This window comes from Oryzias latipes, chromosome 2 (genome assembly GCF_053564925.1).
Source record: "Oryzias latipes strain Hd-rR chromosome 2, Olatipes_Hd-rR_3.1".
NCBI lineage: Eukaryota > Metazoa > Chordata > Actinopteri > Beloniformes > Adrianichthyidae > Oryzias > Oryzias latipes.
The window spans coordinates 47,434,093-47,451,686 of NC_136238.1; the positions used below are offsets into that span (position 1 = coordinate 47,434,093).

General features: G+C 40.6%; 1 protein-coding gene across 1 annotated transcript in view; it reads right to left on the reverse strand.

The window, feature by feature from the left end:
- The window catches only part of LOC111946954 (uncharacterized), a 221,116-nt gene extending 206,618 nt beyond the window's left edge, over positions 1-14,498 (reverse strand). Inside the window, exons 1-2 of the mRNA XM_078940445.1 lie at positions 14,143-14,498; positions 3,544-3,966 (exon numbers count right to left, since the gene is read on the reverse strand). Coding sequence (XP_078796571.1) covers positions 3,544-3,966; positions 14,143-14,314 — 595 coding nt within the window. The 5' untranslated portion in view covers positions 14,315-14,498. The remainder of the gene's footprint in view (positions 1-3,543; positions 3,967-14,142) is intronic.
- Between the last annotated feature and the right edge of the window lie 3,096 nt (positions 14,499-17,594).

Genomic DNA, 17,594 nt, shown 5'->3' on the forward strand with positions numbered 1-17,594 from the left:
TAAACGAGGCTTAGATTTAAGAATTTTTTTCATGCTATATGCATAAGTCTTTGTCCTTTAAGGAAACAGATTACAGTCCCCCCCCCCCCCCCCCACAGGCTGCTGTCATATTAACATTATCTTGGAGCTCCAGAATGGACAAGAAAAAACAACGAGAATGGCTCGAGCAGGGCGTTGCTCACGGGGCGGTCGCTCGTGCCAGGCGGTGGCACGTGCTCGGGCCCGCTAAATGCTACTTGTAGCTTTAATTAAATATATTTTTACAAATCCTGTTCTGTTAAAAGTGTGTGTGTGTGCGCGCGCAGACAGACGGCCTGAAGCGCGCTCTTAGTAAGAGGCGGGGCGGGGCGGGGCGCACCCCCAACAACAGGTTAGATGACAGAGGCCATTGGGCGTCACTACCTGGTGCCTTCACGGAGCTTCAGTACATAAGAATCAAACAGCCGCACAGCCTAACGTAGTCCGCTAATTTATATTCATGAGATATTCATGCCAGCACTGATCCCGCGGGGTTTTTTTTTTGCCGCCCGCTCCCGCCCGCAGCACAATTCAAACCGCCCAATCCCGCGAGATTTGGGTTGGGTCCCGCGGGACCCGGCGGGACCCGATCCCAATGCAGCCCTCTAGTCTGAGTCACATTTTTAGAACAACCAGTTGCCAATCATGATAAGCTAGTTCAAAGTCCACGCCCCCATCATTGAAAGCTGCTCGGAAGAAGCTGTCAATCAAACATTAGAGGTGGGGCCAGCGGGCACCACACCTTTTACTGAGGCATCTGATTGGTCAGTTTATAACTTGAATAACTGGCAATAAAAAAAACTAAGATTAGCAACAAGATATTAGGAAAAATGTTTCACAGCAAGAATGGTAATTCTGTCTATTTAGAATGACTGAGTAACAGCTGCCTATTTTTCTATAGAGGTCTATTGGAGTTTGGCGACAGCAGCTATTTGGAACGGGAAGTAGCTGCTGTCGTACATTACACAAGTAATGTATATAATGATAAAGTTTGATTGAAAAGAAGTGGCAGCATTTATATAGGTGGGTAGTAACAACACTGAGTGAATAGACCCCTTATGACCCCATAGGGGGGAAAAAGTCATTGTGAGAAGAAATGATCATTTTCTTTTCCAAGTCTAAAAATACAAACGGACGACAGATCAAGTGCTTCTTTTCTTTTTAGAGCTGCCACAGACAGTTTGGATGATTACACAGACGCTGTGGGGTCATACATTCAGTTTTGTGAGGACAGCATCATCCCAACAAAAACCAGGGTTACTTATAACAATGATAAACCCTGGTTCACACCCAGACTGAGACAGCTGAGGAAGGAGAAAGAAGCAGCCTACAGAGCAAAAGATAAAGAGAGCTATAAGGCTGCTAAGTACCAGTTCTCAAAAGAGGTGGAACAGGCAAGAACTCGGTACAATAAACGCCTGGAAGAGCAATTCTCGGTCAACGACGTCACCTCTGTTTGGAGAGGGCTCAGGCAAATCACCAACTACAAGCCAGAGCCCAACATGCTGCTGACGACCTACAACTGCCGGAGAGGCTTAACACCTTTTATGCCAGGTTTGAAGTCCCACACCCCTCCTCCACCCCCCTCACTGAACAGGTTTCCTCAGCAACTTTGGAGCCACATTCCTCCCCCACCACTATCACTGAGGACAGTATGACCCCCCCCGGACAACCTCTCCCCCACCACTGTCCTCTCAGTGACAGAAGAGGAGATGCTCAAGCTTTTTCCGGAAGCAAAACTCACGGAAGGCTCCTGGCCCGGATGGCATCTCCCCTGCTACCCTGAGCAGGTGAACTGGTAGTGGTCTGCACAGACATCTTCAACACCTCCCTGGAGTCCTGCCACGTCCTGGCCTGCTTCAAACTGTCCACCATCGTCCCCGTCCCCAAGAAGCCCTGCATAACTGGCCTCAATGACTACAGGCCTGTGGCACTCACGTCTGTAGTCATGAAGTCATTCGAGCGTCTGGTCCTCCCTCACCTCAAACATAGGAACTCCACAGGGCTGTGTACTTTCCCCTCTGCTCTTCTCCCTGTATACCAACTGCTGCACCTCCAGCCATGACTCTGTTAAACTGATCAAGTTTGCAGATGACACCACCCTCATCGGGCTCATCTCTAATGATGATGAGCCTGCCTACAGGAGGGAGGTGGACCGGCTGGGGTCGTGGTGCCGCATCAACAACCTGGAGCTGAACACCAAGAAGATAGGGGACTTCAGGAAAGTCACAGCCTCCTCATCCCCTCTCACTCTGACAGACTCTACCATCACCATAGTGGACTCTGTCTGTTTCCTCGGCACCACCATCACACAGGACCTCAAGTGGGAGCCGTCCATCTGCTCTCTCCTCAAAAAGGGCCAGCAGAGGATGTACTTCCTGCGGCAGTTGAAGAAAGCCCGGCTGCCGCCCCAGATGATGGTGCAGTTCTACACGGCCATCATTGAGTCCATCCTCACCTCCTCCATCACCGTGTGGTACACTAGTGCCACAACCAGGGACATTAACAGGCTACAGCGTATTGTGCGCTCAGCAGAGAAGGTGATCGGCTGCAGCCTCCCATCTGTCCAGGAACTATATGTCTCCAGAACCCGGGGACGTGCAGGCCGGATAGCTGCCGCCCCTTCTCACCCTGGACATGACCTACTGGAACTACTCCCTTCAGGCAGGAGGCTAAGGTCCATCAGGACCACAACCTCAAGACACAAGAACAGTTTCTTTCCCTCTGCAGTCAGACTCTTGAACACCCTTTAACTTCTCCCCCCTTAAACTACACTTCAATGTCTAGTCAGTCACCAGCCCACTACCTGCACCTTGATCATCCTCAGTTTGCACTGTTTTTGCCACAATCCCCTTTCAAATCAAATTTTCAAAGTCTTGTATTGACTTATTTTATTTTATGTAATTTTTGTTTTGATTTGAAATAAACAATTGAATTGAATTGATTTGAAGATGAAGCTGCACTGGAGGAAGAATCAGTCCAGAAAAGATGGAGAACAATTCTGACACTAAGCAGTTTTTCACTGATGTGTTCAGGTTTGAATCTTTTCTGTCTGCAGATCCATGAGCAGGACCCTGTCTTTGGGTTTTAGCTTGAAATGTAGTTTTGGAAATAGAATCTGTCTGAATGTCTGGAATTGGAGACATGGAGACATCAAAGAGGTTTAGATGGGATTTTGGGTTTGACAGAGAAATCTGCTGAAAAGAACTGAACTACAAACTTAGAACCACAGACGACAAAACTGATTGGACTTTTTTATCTGCTAACAATTTTCTCTTTGATCTGTTAAGGTTTCCTGTTTGTCGTTAGCTGGAGGGACTAACTAAGATCATCTGATTTGAAGAATGTTGTGGGCTGCACTGACCAACAATGTCTTCTGTCTTTTCAACTGGAAGGGACAGAAGAGACTCTTCCAGGACACGCTGTTGATGGACTGCATGTTTGGAGAGCTTGAAGCTCAAGATAGAACCGTTGTTGAAGTGAACATACCGATAGTGTGGAGATGAAGATCAGAGTCACACTGACCTGCTGACATGTGAGAGCTGTCCACACTTTGGACATGACTTCTGTCCCTCCTCTTCCTCTGATCTCTGTTCTGTGGGTCTGTCTCTTCATTTGTAGTTGATGTTGATTCTTCATGTTGGTTTCCTTCTTCATCCTTACTATCAGTTACATTAAAGCTCTGCTGATTGTTTAGATCTGCTTCACTCTTCTCATCTTCCTCATAAGTAGGAATCTCCATCAAGGTATCAGTCTCCTGCTTCAGATCAAGCTGATCTTCATCCTGACTGATGCAGAGTTCCCCTGGTTCCTCTTTAATCTGTGGAGGTTCTGGTTCCTCCTGTTCCTCTTGAATCTGTGGAGGTTCTGGTTCCTCCTGTTCCACTCTGAAGTTCCTCTGCTGGTTGCATTGATCTTCCTCTTCAGTCATCCAATGCTGGGGGAGAACTGCAGGGACACAAACACAACAAGGAGAATTTTATTCGCTTACAGGGCTTTTGGATAGAGCTGTGATGGTGTGGGATTTTTTATCACCACAGTGATGAACCAGCAGGGGGCGCGGTGTCACGGTTAACCGCAGGCCCCCCCCAAAAGAAAACAAAATCCCCTGGTGGCCGCTTTACACACGAATACAATTAAAACAAAGTATCTTTTATTAACAGATAACAGTAACTACTAACTATCTACATAATGAACTAACTATATAGGTGTTGTAGAATGACTATGCGTGTGTGTGTGTCCGTGCGCTGCGTGTGTAGGAGGAAGGAGCGCACACACGTGTGTTGGGGGGGGGGGTGTTGATTCCTCTTCAGTGGACAGCTCTCTAGCTGCACGTGAGGCTTTTCAGAATATTCTATATTGCCCAGTAATAAACAGACTGCAGACACTCTGTCACCTTTCTGGTAGCCATGAGCCTGACACCCATGAAGATAGTGGGCAGAAGGCTCCACCTTTGCCTGCCTGCCTATATATTCATATATATACCCAGGCTGTGTCCCACCAAAGTGCGGTAGCCTACACAGGGCACACATTCTTACCTCCCTCCTTCTCTTCCCCCAAACCCTCCTCCTTCAGTGCGCGTGTGTGTATGTGTGTCTGGTGTGTGTGTAACTGTTCTAAGGCCTGGGGCCTGTTGCACAAAAGTCGAATTAAGACATCCGGGATAAATGACTGAGCTGAGCTCAATGAAGCCAAAACATGTGCGTCCAGGCTTAATTGGTTGCACAAAGACCAAGCCAGGATGAGCAGACACAGATTCATTAAGCCAGGTGTAACCAATCCTGGATAGGTGCGCGCTCACGGCTCACTCAAACAGACCCCGCCACAGATCACAGATGAACTGATTTACCATGGCAACTAGAGTTTCTACTTTTCCCCGTCGGAAGCACAAATCCTCATGGAGGCATCAGAGGAGGTAAAAGATATAATTAAGAAGAAAGGCAACACCGCCACAGTGATAAAGCACACTCAAAATCTTTTTAAATTAAATTACCAGCCAATTAATTTTATGAAAATGTAACTTGTCATTTCAACCAGAAAATGTTTTGTTTGTAAATCTTACGTGAATGAATCATGTCGATCATACATAAAAATAATCCATTTAAAAGTTACTAATTTCAATTATGTTGATCCAACATGATACCGTTAAATTGGATACATTAGTAATCGCAAGGAATTGTGGGATTCCATTTTCTTTGTCTATCTGGGCAGATTGGGGTCTAAGTGTGAGTTTTTGTCCATGGGGTTTATTGTCTAGTTGTTTTACTCTGTTTTAACTAGTGATTTAAACTGTTATGTTAATTTATTTTTCTGCACCATGAGTTAGAGTGTGGGAGAGGATGATGACCAACCCCCTTGTGCGGTACAATATTAAAGTTACTGTGCTTAAGGAATGAAGGAATTTATTTTTTGTGGTTCTTATTTCTCCTAGGTTTTTATCTTATCTTTATTTCTTTGAAGGTTTTCTTTCAGGTTTAGTGTGTGTGGGTTTCAGTCATTTCAATTAAAAGGGACTTCCTGATAATTGCATATGTAAAGAGGTTTTGATGCTACAGCTGCAGTCTCATCCCCCTCCAGGAGAAAACAGTCTTTGATCTTCTAAGACCATCTGGAAGCCTTAACTGTAGATCTGACATGGACCAGAATTAAATTATCTCCATGATTCAATTCTAATCATGGGAAATTTAGTAATGAAATTACCATGTAGTTGAGTGGAAATAGGACTGACTTTCTTTTACAGTACAGTTTCATTGTACTTAAGGGGTAAGTACCAAGTAATATTCAAGTGAACATACCCAGTATTTAGTAATGAAAGTACCATGTAGTTGAGTGGAAATAGGGCTGACTTTCTTTTATAGTCCAGTTTCATTGTACTTAAGGGGTAAGTACCAAGTAATATTCAAGTGAACATACCCAGTATTTAGTAATGAAAGTACCATGTAGTTGAGTGTAAAAAGGGCTGACTTTCTTTTACAGTCCAGTTTCAGTGTACTTAAGGGGTAGTTTCTGTGGTAAATTCATGGTAAATACCATGAAACATGCAGCGAGTGCAGACCTAAAGGTCAAGGTACTTTATTTGTACTTACCTTGTTCTTACATGTGGTAAGTACCATAAAAGACACCTTTGCACAACATGTAAATACCCAGTAAGAATATTATAAATACCCAGTATGTACCACATAGGTATGAACCAAATAGTACCATATAAATACACAGTAAGTACCATGTAAGTACAGAGTAGACACAAAAAGTACCATGTAAGTACCCAGTAAAGTACCATAGAAAGTACCATGTAAACACACTGTAAGTACCCAGTAAATTCCATAAAAAGTACCATGTAAGTACCCTGAAAGTACCCAGTAGTTACACAATAAGTACCATGTAAATACCACTTAAGTACACTGTAAGTACTGTACTGTAAAAGAAAGCGTTACCTAATATTGTTAGGGAAATAAATGTGTTAATCTTTAATCCGGCCGAGTTCCGTGGTTTCTCCTTCTCAACCTTATTGAACATGCAACAAGGAAAGTAATCTCAAAGCGACAGATTATATTTTCCAACAGGAAGTAATCGCGGTATTGGAACTCCTGTCTTGTGATGTGGGACTTTGCTGCGTATTTCATGTTTTTGATGTGAAAGTTATAGGCTGTAACTTTCGAAAACATTATCAATGTCAGATGTATAAATAAAATAAAAAGCCAAAAATTATGTTATATCAACATAAATTGTGTTGGGTAGTCATACAAATTTAAGTTGAATAAACTTAAATTAATGAGGTGTGACCAATTGAAGTGATTCAACTAAGTTGGATCAACTTTTATCTTTTGAGAGTGAGCAACAATATTAATTTAAAGTTGGGTCCAACTGCAGTATTTAGATTGAATCAACTTAAATTTATTAGTTTGAACCTAAGTACATATAGGACCAATATGATTCATTTTTGTTCAAGTAACGCTATCTAATCGTGTGGAAATCATTTCCATAATTTTTTTATGTTCATTCAAAGTGAATGTTTTTTGAGTGTAGTTTACCTGCTTTGTTTTGTCCTTATTCAATAAAGGAACATAATGTTACATATTGTGTTTTTATATTCATATTGAATGTGTATTTGTTTATATGACAGAGTTCTAGGGCCCACTGAGGAAAAAGGATAAAGTCATAAATTTATGAGGCTGGTTCTTTGTGCAGAAAAGCAACATATTCTTTTGACAGTTTTGATAGTTATGACAATGTGATACTTCATATTCTGGCACATCAGCATGTCTTCGTTTATGAAACCATACTGAGGTACAATTTCATGATATGCTCCACATCTGTCATTTTAACAACTGTTCTCCTTTAAAACAACTGGTTACAATATTATGACTTGTCTTTTTTTCCCCTTTGACCCTAATATTCTATCATTTTACATATAGCCTTATAGTCTATGGGAAACTGTAAATTATCTAATGATAGCAACATCATCTAAAACTCATTATTTATCCAAAATGATTGAAAGTAATGAGCACAAACGTTTAAATAATGACAGTGGGTCTAGTTATATGTGATAACAATGTATAGTGAGCAGTGAAATAACTATTGGTTTCCATTTGTGGCGACTGCTGACTGACATTAGGGATGAGATTAAATAGATCCTGGAATTTAGCCTGGTCTGGAGCAGGCTAGCTCCACAGAATAAATCTCCATGGTAATTTATACCACAACATATCCTCCTGCCCCATATCCAGCTTTAGTGCAACCGGATTGGGGATCAATTGAGCCAGGATCACCAAGATATCCTGGCTTAATCCCTTATCCTACTTTTGTGCAACAGGCCCCAGGTCTAAACCACACCACACTGCACCAGGGTCAGCTGCACAGCCCAGTGTGGGCACCTCCACAGCAGGGCCTCAGCCAAGGCTATAAATGCATAAATTGAGAACCAAAAGCTATAATTTGCCACCAAAAGCTGTAACCCAAAGTACAATCATATTTCTCAGTTGGCGATTTGTTTTCTGGCCATTCTGAAATCCAGTTTTTGAGTTGCAGTTTATTTTGAAATCGTCTTTTTGAGTTGCACCTTCATTTTTTGCGGTTTTGATTCTAAAACCTTATTACATGAAAAAACAGCGACATGTCAGTCAAGGGGAGGAGAGGCGGGACAGCCCCGACATCCAGAAGCTCATTGGCTACCGAACAACACAGAGTCTTACGTCAACATACCACTTTCAAAGGGTGAGTCTCTCATGTTTTTCAAATATTTTGCTACATTAAATGATCAAACGTGTACTTTATGGAGGACGCCAGCACAGTCAGATGAGGAGCTCCACCAGTAGCTGCTAGTGAAAAAAGATGTTAGAAATTAAGATGTTGCTTGACAAACTATCACCATTGTTCTCCTGTGTTAGCATGCTAGCAGGGTTTTCAGCTCTTTTCATGACTTTAATGCAGGGGTGTCCAAACCACGGCCCGCGGGTCTGTTTTTATTGGCCAGCAGCAAATTTTGAAAAAATAATTGAATATGGCCCGCACATGCACTTCTCAGTTTCAACACTAGATGGAGTCGGTCACAGAAAGGTGTTTCTCCACCAAACAAAATTAAGCAAAGAAGAATATTTACCAAGAGTCACCAGAAATGGCAGCACCGAAGAAACGTAAGATAGCAAGTGAGTGTGGAAGATTTCAAACACGGTGGGAAAATGAATATTTCTTTAAGAAAATCAACGGAAAGTAAGTCTGTTTGATTTACACTGACGATGTTGCCGTGATGAAAGAGTAAAATGTCAGTCGGCACTGTGAGACCAAGCATCAGAGCAGCTACGCTTCGTACACAGGTGCCGGTGTTTTTACATGTCGAAAGGTTTTAGAATCAAAACTGCAAAAAAATAAAAGCGCAACTCAAAAAGAGGATTTCAAAATGTCGAGAAAACAAATTGGGAACTGAGAAATATGATTGTGCTTTGGGTTATAGCTTTTGGTTGCAAATGATAGCATTTTGATTCTCAGATTTGGGGTTTTGATGCGCGGTTTTACTGTTTAGATGCACAATTCTTTAGGCGCTGAATTGACACCATACACAACTTTGCGCAGCACAAAATAGTTCCCAAACAAAACGTAATGAATTCCATTGAACCCTAATAGTGTGTGTTCATGTTTGGTGTTACGGAGTGAAAGAAAACAGTAATAAGCCCCCCCCCCCAACACAAAATCCTCTGGCGGGAGGCCGTGTCAACGCACGCAGCTGGTAGTGGAAATAAATACAATGGAAATCAGTAATTAGAACTCAGTAAATTTGTCGTATTTCCTCACAAGACGGAAACGTTTGTTGTAGAATGAGGATGTGTGCTGCTGAAACTGCATGTGTGTGAGTCGAGGGAGCACGCCACGTGTAGCGCAGAGGCAGAGAGAGCCTGGGCAGCTCAAAAGGTCAGGTGAAGGAGAACAAGTCTAAACACAGGACTAGCAGAAACAGTAAATTATCAGCAAAGATGAATGTGTTTAATGTGTTTATTATAGTTCCAATCACACACTATATGCAGAACTTAAAAAGAACAACTTTTGGATTTTGTCAAGCATCAGTAAAATCAGTGATCATTGGAGAAAAATGTCTGAGGAGTCTGTTGGACCAGAAGAGACTGATTAAAATAAATATATATGCAGAGGTGGGTAGTTATGCGTTACATTTACTTTAGTAACTTTCTGGTGAATTGTACTTGTGAGAGTAAGGCATGGCAATTTCATTTGTAAAGCACAATTAGTACACAAAGTAAAACAGGAGAATGTGAGCCGACATCTGTGGAAGTGTGGTCTCTAGCCGTCACTGACTTTTAGCATGCGCGTTTACATCCTAGTTTACGGTACACACGCTCAGTGAGCTGGAAAGATGGTATGAAGCACTAATATCACCCATATCACTGTTACCCATCATCAAATAACATGGACTGTGCTCTGAAATAAATCAAAGTTATTTCAAGCCCTATATTGTTATTTGATGTACAAATGTATTCATTTAGATTGCATGTCTGTTCATTCCATAATAAACTACCAGAAATAACGTGTTTGTCTGAAATATAATCAATCAGACAGATTCTACAAGTGAGATTTAACATTGAAATATTGATGATCATGAACATCAATACCAACCATAATCCAGTGAAAGTTTAGCATCACCTTTGAAAAAAGTAGCATTTTGTAAGGTTTACATAATACACTCTGTCTGTGAATGAGGAGGCCCGACTTGACCTCTGACAACATGCCTAAGATTCACCCTGAGACCAAAGCGTTGATTATCAAGAGGCTGAAGACCAGATCCACTGCTGAGGTGGCTGACACCTTCAATGTGTCTCAGCGTCAAGTACAAAGAATAAGAAAAAGATTTGAAGAGACTGGAAATGTTTTTGACAAGCCCACAACTGCTGGGGAGGACCGTTTGTTGGTTGGAAAATCCAAGGCCAGCCCCTTTTCCACTGCGGCAGAGCTCCACCAGGCCTGGTCACCTCAATTACATCACAGCCGCCGCAAATATTGCAGGAGACCAACTGGAGCCCACATGGACCCAAGATTCACCTAGAAAACAGTTAAGTTTGGTGGCGGAAAAATCATGGTCTGGGGTTACATCCAGTATGGGGGGGGTGCCAAACATTTGCAGGGTGGAAGGCAATATCCATAGCCTAAAATATCAGGAAGTATTAAATGGTAAATGGCGTATACGTATATAGCGCTTTCTACCCTCTTAGGCTCAAAGTGCTTTACAGTCACAGTCCCATTCACCCAGTCACACACACATTCACACACTGGCGGCTCCGCTGCCGAACACTGGCGCCAATCTCTCACCAGAGGCAAGGTGGGTTCAGTGTCTTGCCCAAGGACACTTCGACACATGGGCATGCAAGGCGGGAATCGAACCTGCAATATTACAATCATGGGTTGGCCGCCCTACCGCTGCACCACGGCGGCCTATTAGCTACCTCATCCATTCCCAACCATAAAAGGGGTCAAATTCTGCAGCAGGATGGGGCTCCATGGCATACTTCCATCTCTACATCAAAGTTCCTCAAGGCCAAGAAGATCAAGGTGCTCCAGGACTGGCCAGCCCAGTCAGCAGACATGAACATCATTGAGCATGTCTGGGGTAGAATGAAAGAGGAAGCATGGAAGACCAAACCAAAGAATCTGGATGAACTCTGGGAGGCATGGAAGACTGCTTTCTTTGCTATTCCTGATGACTTTATCCATATTGTATGAATCATTGTCAAACCGCATGGATGCTGTCCTTCAAGCTCATGGAAGTCATACAAGATATTAAATATGGATCTCACAGTAGCACTACTTCATTCATTGATGTTATGCAACATATTTTTGTGTTTGAAGTAAATTATTTGTTAAATTTTCACATTACTCTCTGTAGACAACAAAACTTTTGTCTTGCCAAAATGTGACCTTTCTGTGTTCATTAAATGATCAATCTTTCTTCAGTGAAGCAATTTTATTTTAGTATATTGAACATAATTTGGGAGGGTTTTAGCTTTCATATGAGACATTTCTAAAACCAACGGATTCATTAAAAGTGAGGTTATATGCTTTTTTTTCTACAAAATGGAGAAGCCACAAGACTTTTGTCAGGGACTGTAAAAGCTGTTTCAGTTTCAACAGAGAGTTCCTGATGAGGAGCCTTTTCTGCTCTCTCCCATAAATACTCCTGAGGGGGAAATATGTCTGTGCAGTTCTCCCTGGAAAAACAATAAACCCATAAGGACATTCTTTCAAATCAACATTGTTTCACTACCTCTGAGCAGGTCTTATTGCAGTGCTTCTCAAATAGTGGGGCGCGCCCGATGTGATGCCAAGGGGGGGCGCGCAGTGTTGTAGTGGCTTTGGGCAAAGCTGATACTGGCAATTTAACAGGGGGGGGTGGGGGATGACTGAGGAACAGTGCTTGGAAAAAAATCTGCACCTCTATTGGTTTACTATTATCCATTATGTCACAGAGTTTGTAACAGAATGAAATCTGTGATTTGCCGTCCCTGCAGCTGCTCCCGTCTCCTGTCCCACATGTGAGAATAAAAGGGGAGGGGTAGTGGGCTCAGGCTGAGAGGTGGAACGGGGGGCGTGGCAAGCTGCAAGCGCTGCCTGGATTGTGCAACACCAGGATCATCGTGTGTATTCAGATCCCTCAGCTCATGCTAATAATGTCATTCTTATTAATTAATGTAGACGTTTTGATGACGTGTCTTTATTTTCCATATTCTGTCTGTGGTTTAGTTGGTGTCAGTATTTGACATAAAGACAGCAGTAATGCAGGAAAACAGCTGCACTTTATGACATCATAGATAAACAATCATCATGTAGAAAATAAATCAACCCAATGTTTTTTTATCTGTTTCTTCAGACTAAAACATTAAATATTTTGGTGCTGCTGTGTTCATTTTTCAGATCAATTTACATCAAATGGTTCAGTTGGTCAAAATGTTTCCAGTTTAAATAATGACAGATTATTTTATTTCAGGTACTTTAAGCTTCTTTTCTGTTTTAGACTAGAACAGGGTTTCTGTGGCTAAATAAAGTTAATATTTGTTGAAAGTGGATTTATATTGATTTTTTTATTTTTTATTGTTAAAGGTTTAAGTAAACTTACTTAACTTATTATAGATACTAACCTAATATACTGTCACCGCATGGCTATGTGTGGGGGCGGGGGACATTTTCTTTTTTGTGGGGGGGCCTGGCAGAAAATGATTGAGAAGGAGTGTCTTATTGGAACATGTTTGTTGAAGATATTGCATGGAAGGAGGTTTGGCTAATTCATAATCTGTAATAAATTCTTGATCATCTATAGAGTAAAAAGTTCATTTTAAGATTATCCACATAATGTACCAAGCTAAAACTTTTATTCAAATTAGATTTAGATTAAACATTGATACACTCTGTAGTAGTGATGCAACATTATGACTTTCTACAACCGATACTGATACCAATAGTCAACTGATATTTTTAAAATCCTTTTCAAATGCCCAGAAACTTTCCTTTTTCTTTCTTTGAATGAGTGCTAACGCTTAAAATGGAGTTTTAGGGCAGTTGATAGACTTTTTTTTTAGTCACGACTTCTGAGTCAAATTTACAAGAACAAAGCACGAAAAATTAACGAAGAAAAAACCCAAAGTTTTCCGTTTATTGGAGCCTAGCTTAAAGAGGAAATATGTGGATCCTTTTGTGAAGCTTTATTTCCAGATAGGTTTGAAAAACAAAGAAATTCAGAACCTTTTGGTGACTCAAAATCAAATTATTGTCAGTGTTGGTAAAGCAGAGTTTCATAAAATAAGGAGCTCAAAGACACATTTGGGTGTAGAGGACCACTGCTTTATTTTTTTTCATTCACATACCCAGAAATCCCCTAGTCACCTGACGTCAATAGCTGCTCTGTATGCTCACCTCCACTTTAGTTTCTTAAGTTTACGAGTTTTTTTTCTCGTAAATCTACAACTAGCTTGTGAGATTGTGGTGTTAAAGCTTGACCTTTGACCCTCTTTGTGACACTTCTGTTGAAGACGTTTTTCCAACAGCGAGTGAGTCGTTGGTCCCAGACACGGTAAAATAAGCCCACATGTTGCAGACGGAGGTCTTTAGGGCAGACGCTGAGAGATGTCAAATACCATTTTCTTTATCATTTTAGTTCAGTGACAGAATAATCAATGTTGGAGAAGAAAATGAAAAAGCATTTTGGTGGAATTCTTTTTCTTTTAATTTTGAGTCAAAAATGCAGATTCATTTTGAAAATGAAAAACCATTTATGATTTTGACTTATTTTTTATTATGCTACAGAATCAGTTTAAGCTTTTAGTCATCTGTCAATTTAATCAGGGATTTCTTTCCTTATCTGAATCATCAGCAGGACGTTGTTCTGTCCAACATCTGCCTACAATTATCTGTATCTGATGCTATCATGCTGTCAACTACTCTGTAGTTTTTGCTGCATAATTCCACTGAAACAGTGATCCATCTATTCTGATATTGTCCTGAAGTAAAAGAAGATTTATGCTAAATGACTCTGATTTGCTTAAATTTCTTGCACATTTTGGCCACATTTCATATTGTCGCGTGCGTGTGTTGTTCAATTGTGTTCTTCTCTGTTTGCTGAAGGTGACATACGTATGTGGTGGAGCTGCAGCTGTGGTTTCCAGATGACATCCAGCAGTCTGCGCTGACGACAGAGCTCCTCCTCGTACTGGACGATGGTTCCTTCACAGAGTCTGCAGATTTCTTCAGCAGCAGCAGCTAGTCGCTCGCTGATCAACTCTCTCAGAGACTGAAGGGAAGACATGGTTCCTGCTCCGATCTTCAGCTCCAACTCCCACAAACACCTTCTTTACGCTGCTTTTTCACTCGAAGCTGACAGTTCGTATCCTCCTTTCGGTCCAAAAACGTCACGAACGTCCGGACAAAACCGCCGCCGGTCTCTGAACACAAGCTAGCTACAAGCTGCTAGCGCCGCGCGCTGCTGTTTACTTCCGGGTCACGCTGATGACTTCATTCTGAAAAAAGCCTTTTACATTTCAATAATCCGAATATTTATTTTGTTACGAAAATAATTTGCAACATTTTAAGTCACGAAATATATTTTAATAAAAAAATCTAAAAAAAAAAATAAAAATATTTTTGTCAAAACCGCTTGGTAAGCGGATATGACGTCACCAGAATTTACGATGTACTTTTTTTTTTTAAACGATGTACAGGAATTAACCACAAAACCAAACTGTAATCAAAGATGTGAGCATAAAAGGACTGTTTAGGAGATGAAGAACTGTTAAGAGTTGAGACTTCATAGAGACTGAAGCTTTTTTGTTTTTACTATTTAAGAGAATTTTTACATCCAACCCAGTAGCGGTTCTAGGCACGGGCCGTCCGAGTAAGCCCTGGCTGCAGCCTGCAGAATGAGTCATCATAGTGGAATGCTTTGATTGCAGAGAAATGTGAACACGCTGTGGAATGTTAGCCCCGCCCATGCTGAGCCCGTCTGCTGTGGAATGTTAACCCCGCCCACGCTGAGCCCGTGCATTTGATTCACCTTTGTCACAGCAGTTGTGATTGCAGGAAAGGGGAAGAATCAGTGGAGCACATTTTGTGTGTTCACATTCCTCTGCAATCAAAGCATTCCACTATGATGACCCATTCTGCAGGCTGCAGCCAGGGGTAGTTGCGCGCTCCTGCTGGAAATGTGTGAAGAAAGGGGGGGGGGGGGGGGGGGGCTGCGGGGAATCAGTTCAATTGTGGGACGCTTCCAAATTAAGTGGCTATGTGGGGACAAGGGCGGAGGTTTGAATCTACTTTATAAAACCTTTTTATAAGTCAGTCATAAGGTGACATTCTATAACCAACATTTTAATAAAGGTATAGAAATATATTCTGCTTTTTTGGGTTAATTTTGTGTGAAATTCCCAAATGAAAAAATGGCAACACAAAACAATGCTGTCACTAAGGAGACAGTTGGTTCAGTCGACGGACTTGATGTCTTCTTCGTGACGTGAGGACATTTATGCCAAACAAACGACAAAAACATCTAAAATATGGAGAAAAAAAGGTCAAAGCCATCTGGTGCCCAATTTAGAAAGAAAAGAAAAGAAGAAGAGGAGAAAAGGGTAAGTCCTCACAGCTTGATGCATGTTTTTTCTAAATTCTAATGCTACCTGCCCTACAACAACGTTGCCGATGAAAACTTTATTTTGGTCGATGACCAACACTGAAGTAGGCCCAAATGTTGCAAATAGCGTCATTTTTATTTTTTTTTAGAGTTTATTCTTAAAAATTTGCTCTGCCTTAACTTGTAACATTAGTTATGATTCATGTGTCTGTGTCTGCTCTGCTGTAACACAAAGGTTTTGTTGGGTTTTGTTGTTGTATACTAGTTCATAATGTTAAAAAAGCTGTGATGGTTACACAGCATGCTGCTGCTGCCATAAGATGATAATGGGGCAAATAATTTGAGATTGGTCATTAATTTAATAATCATTGTTGGCAGCCTAAACGTTTTCCCAATGTTTTTTTGACATTTAACTGGGGATTTATTTTATATTATTTATTTAATATTGAGTTTGATTCAATATTTTCTTAGCTAACTGTATTTTTGCATTGCTTATGGTCTTTTATTTTTTGTGTTCTGATAACTATTATAATGCTGTTCAGAATTCTGACATCTTTTGTATACACTTCTTAATTTCAATGACAATAAAACATGTCAGTTGACAAAGACAAACAAAATTCTGTTGTGACTATGGGGGGGGTCTCGCCCAGGGAGTAATTCAGGGTAGAACCGCCACTGATCCAACCTCAGATTATCTGAAGTCTCACATTAGAACAACAATTATTTCTGGTTTGACCCTTTGTCATTGTCTGCAAGTCTGCAAAGCAGAAATACCTGATGTTAAACTGAATAAATTCACTGTAAAAATGTTTGTATTGTTTTCTTCTCGTGTAAAAAAGACAATAATGATGGAGCTGCGGCAGGATTACTTGGCTCAGGTTTTTTTTTTTTACTTATATTTAAAAATAATTACAAAACTCTCGCAGACACAACCACCCAATGATTCAAAGCACATCTTTTAACAAAAAACAAACCAAAAAAATCTATACACATAAAAATATAAAAAAAACTTTCAGCATAAATTAAAATTTAAGGCAATCAACAATCTAGACCCTATATCAGTAACCATTTTGTAGCAGATTTACAAAAGTCATTAATGAAAGGACTGGGGTTCTAAATACGTTTCAATGAGGATGAATACAGTTTGACTTCATTCTTAAAACACATTAATTGGCTCAGGTACAGTGGGGGGGGGGGGGATAATTGTCATGTGCAGCATTTGGCTATTGGAACCGCCCACTTCCATTCACATAACTACAACAGAAAGAAATAAAAAAGAAATAGATACAACTAAAAAAATAAATTTAGAATTGTAGTTCACAATACTAGGGATTGTCATACAACATGTGATCTTCAATGAAAATGGACAGTTTTATTGCTTTCTTTTTTCATGTATTTTAATGATTTAAAATATAAACAGTTCTTAAATGTAGTGAATAATGGTTTGGTTTTTAAAAAAATCTACTCTTATGAATGAAGAATTTTCCAGAAATTAATACAGTATTAAATGCCAAATCAAATAAATTATCACCAGAAACTACTAATAATATGATGTTTTTGTAACTGAATAGAAATAGGAAAAGGAAAATTTGAGGAGCACCAACAGAAAAATCCTCCCAAAAACTGTTAACATAAATACATTCAAAACACAGATGATCAAGTGATTCTATATTCTATATTGCAGAAAAACAGTTATTTTCTTGAAAAAAAAAAACCAACTTTAGGAGTCTCCACCTCCTTTAGCTATTCAGGTCTTCAGCAAACTGAATCTCTGTTTCTGTTTTTTTTTTGTGTGCATTTATTTTAACTGGTCTATTTTTATTTGTTTTTTAACATTTTTTAATAAAATTATTATAACCTTGGTACCTCCGTCTCCTGCCTTTGTGTGCATCCGCCAAAGAACAATGAATTCCCTCTGGACCACATTAACGTTAGCTACTTCCACAAACAAGAGTGACGTCGT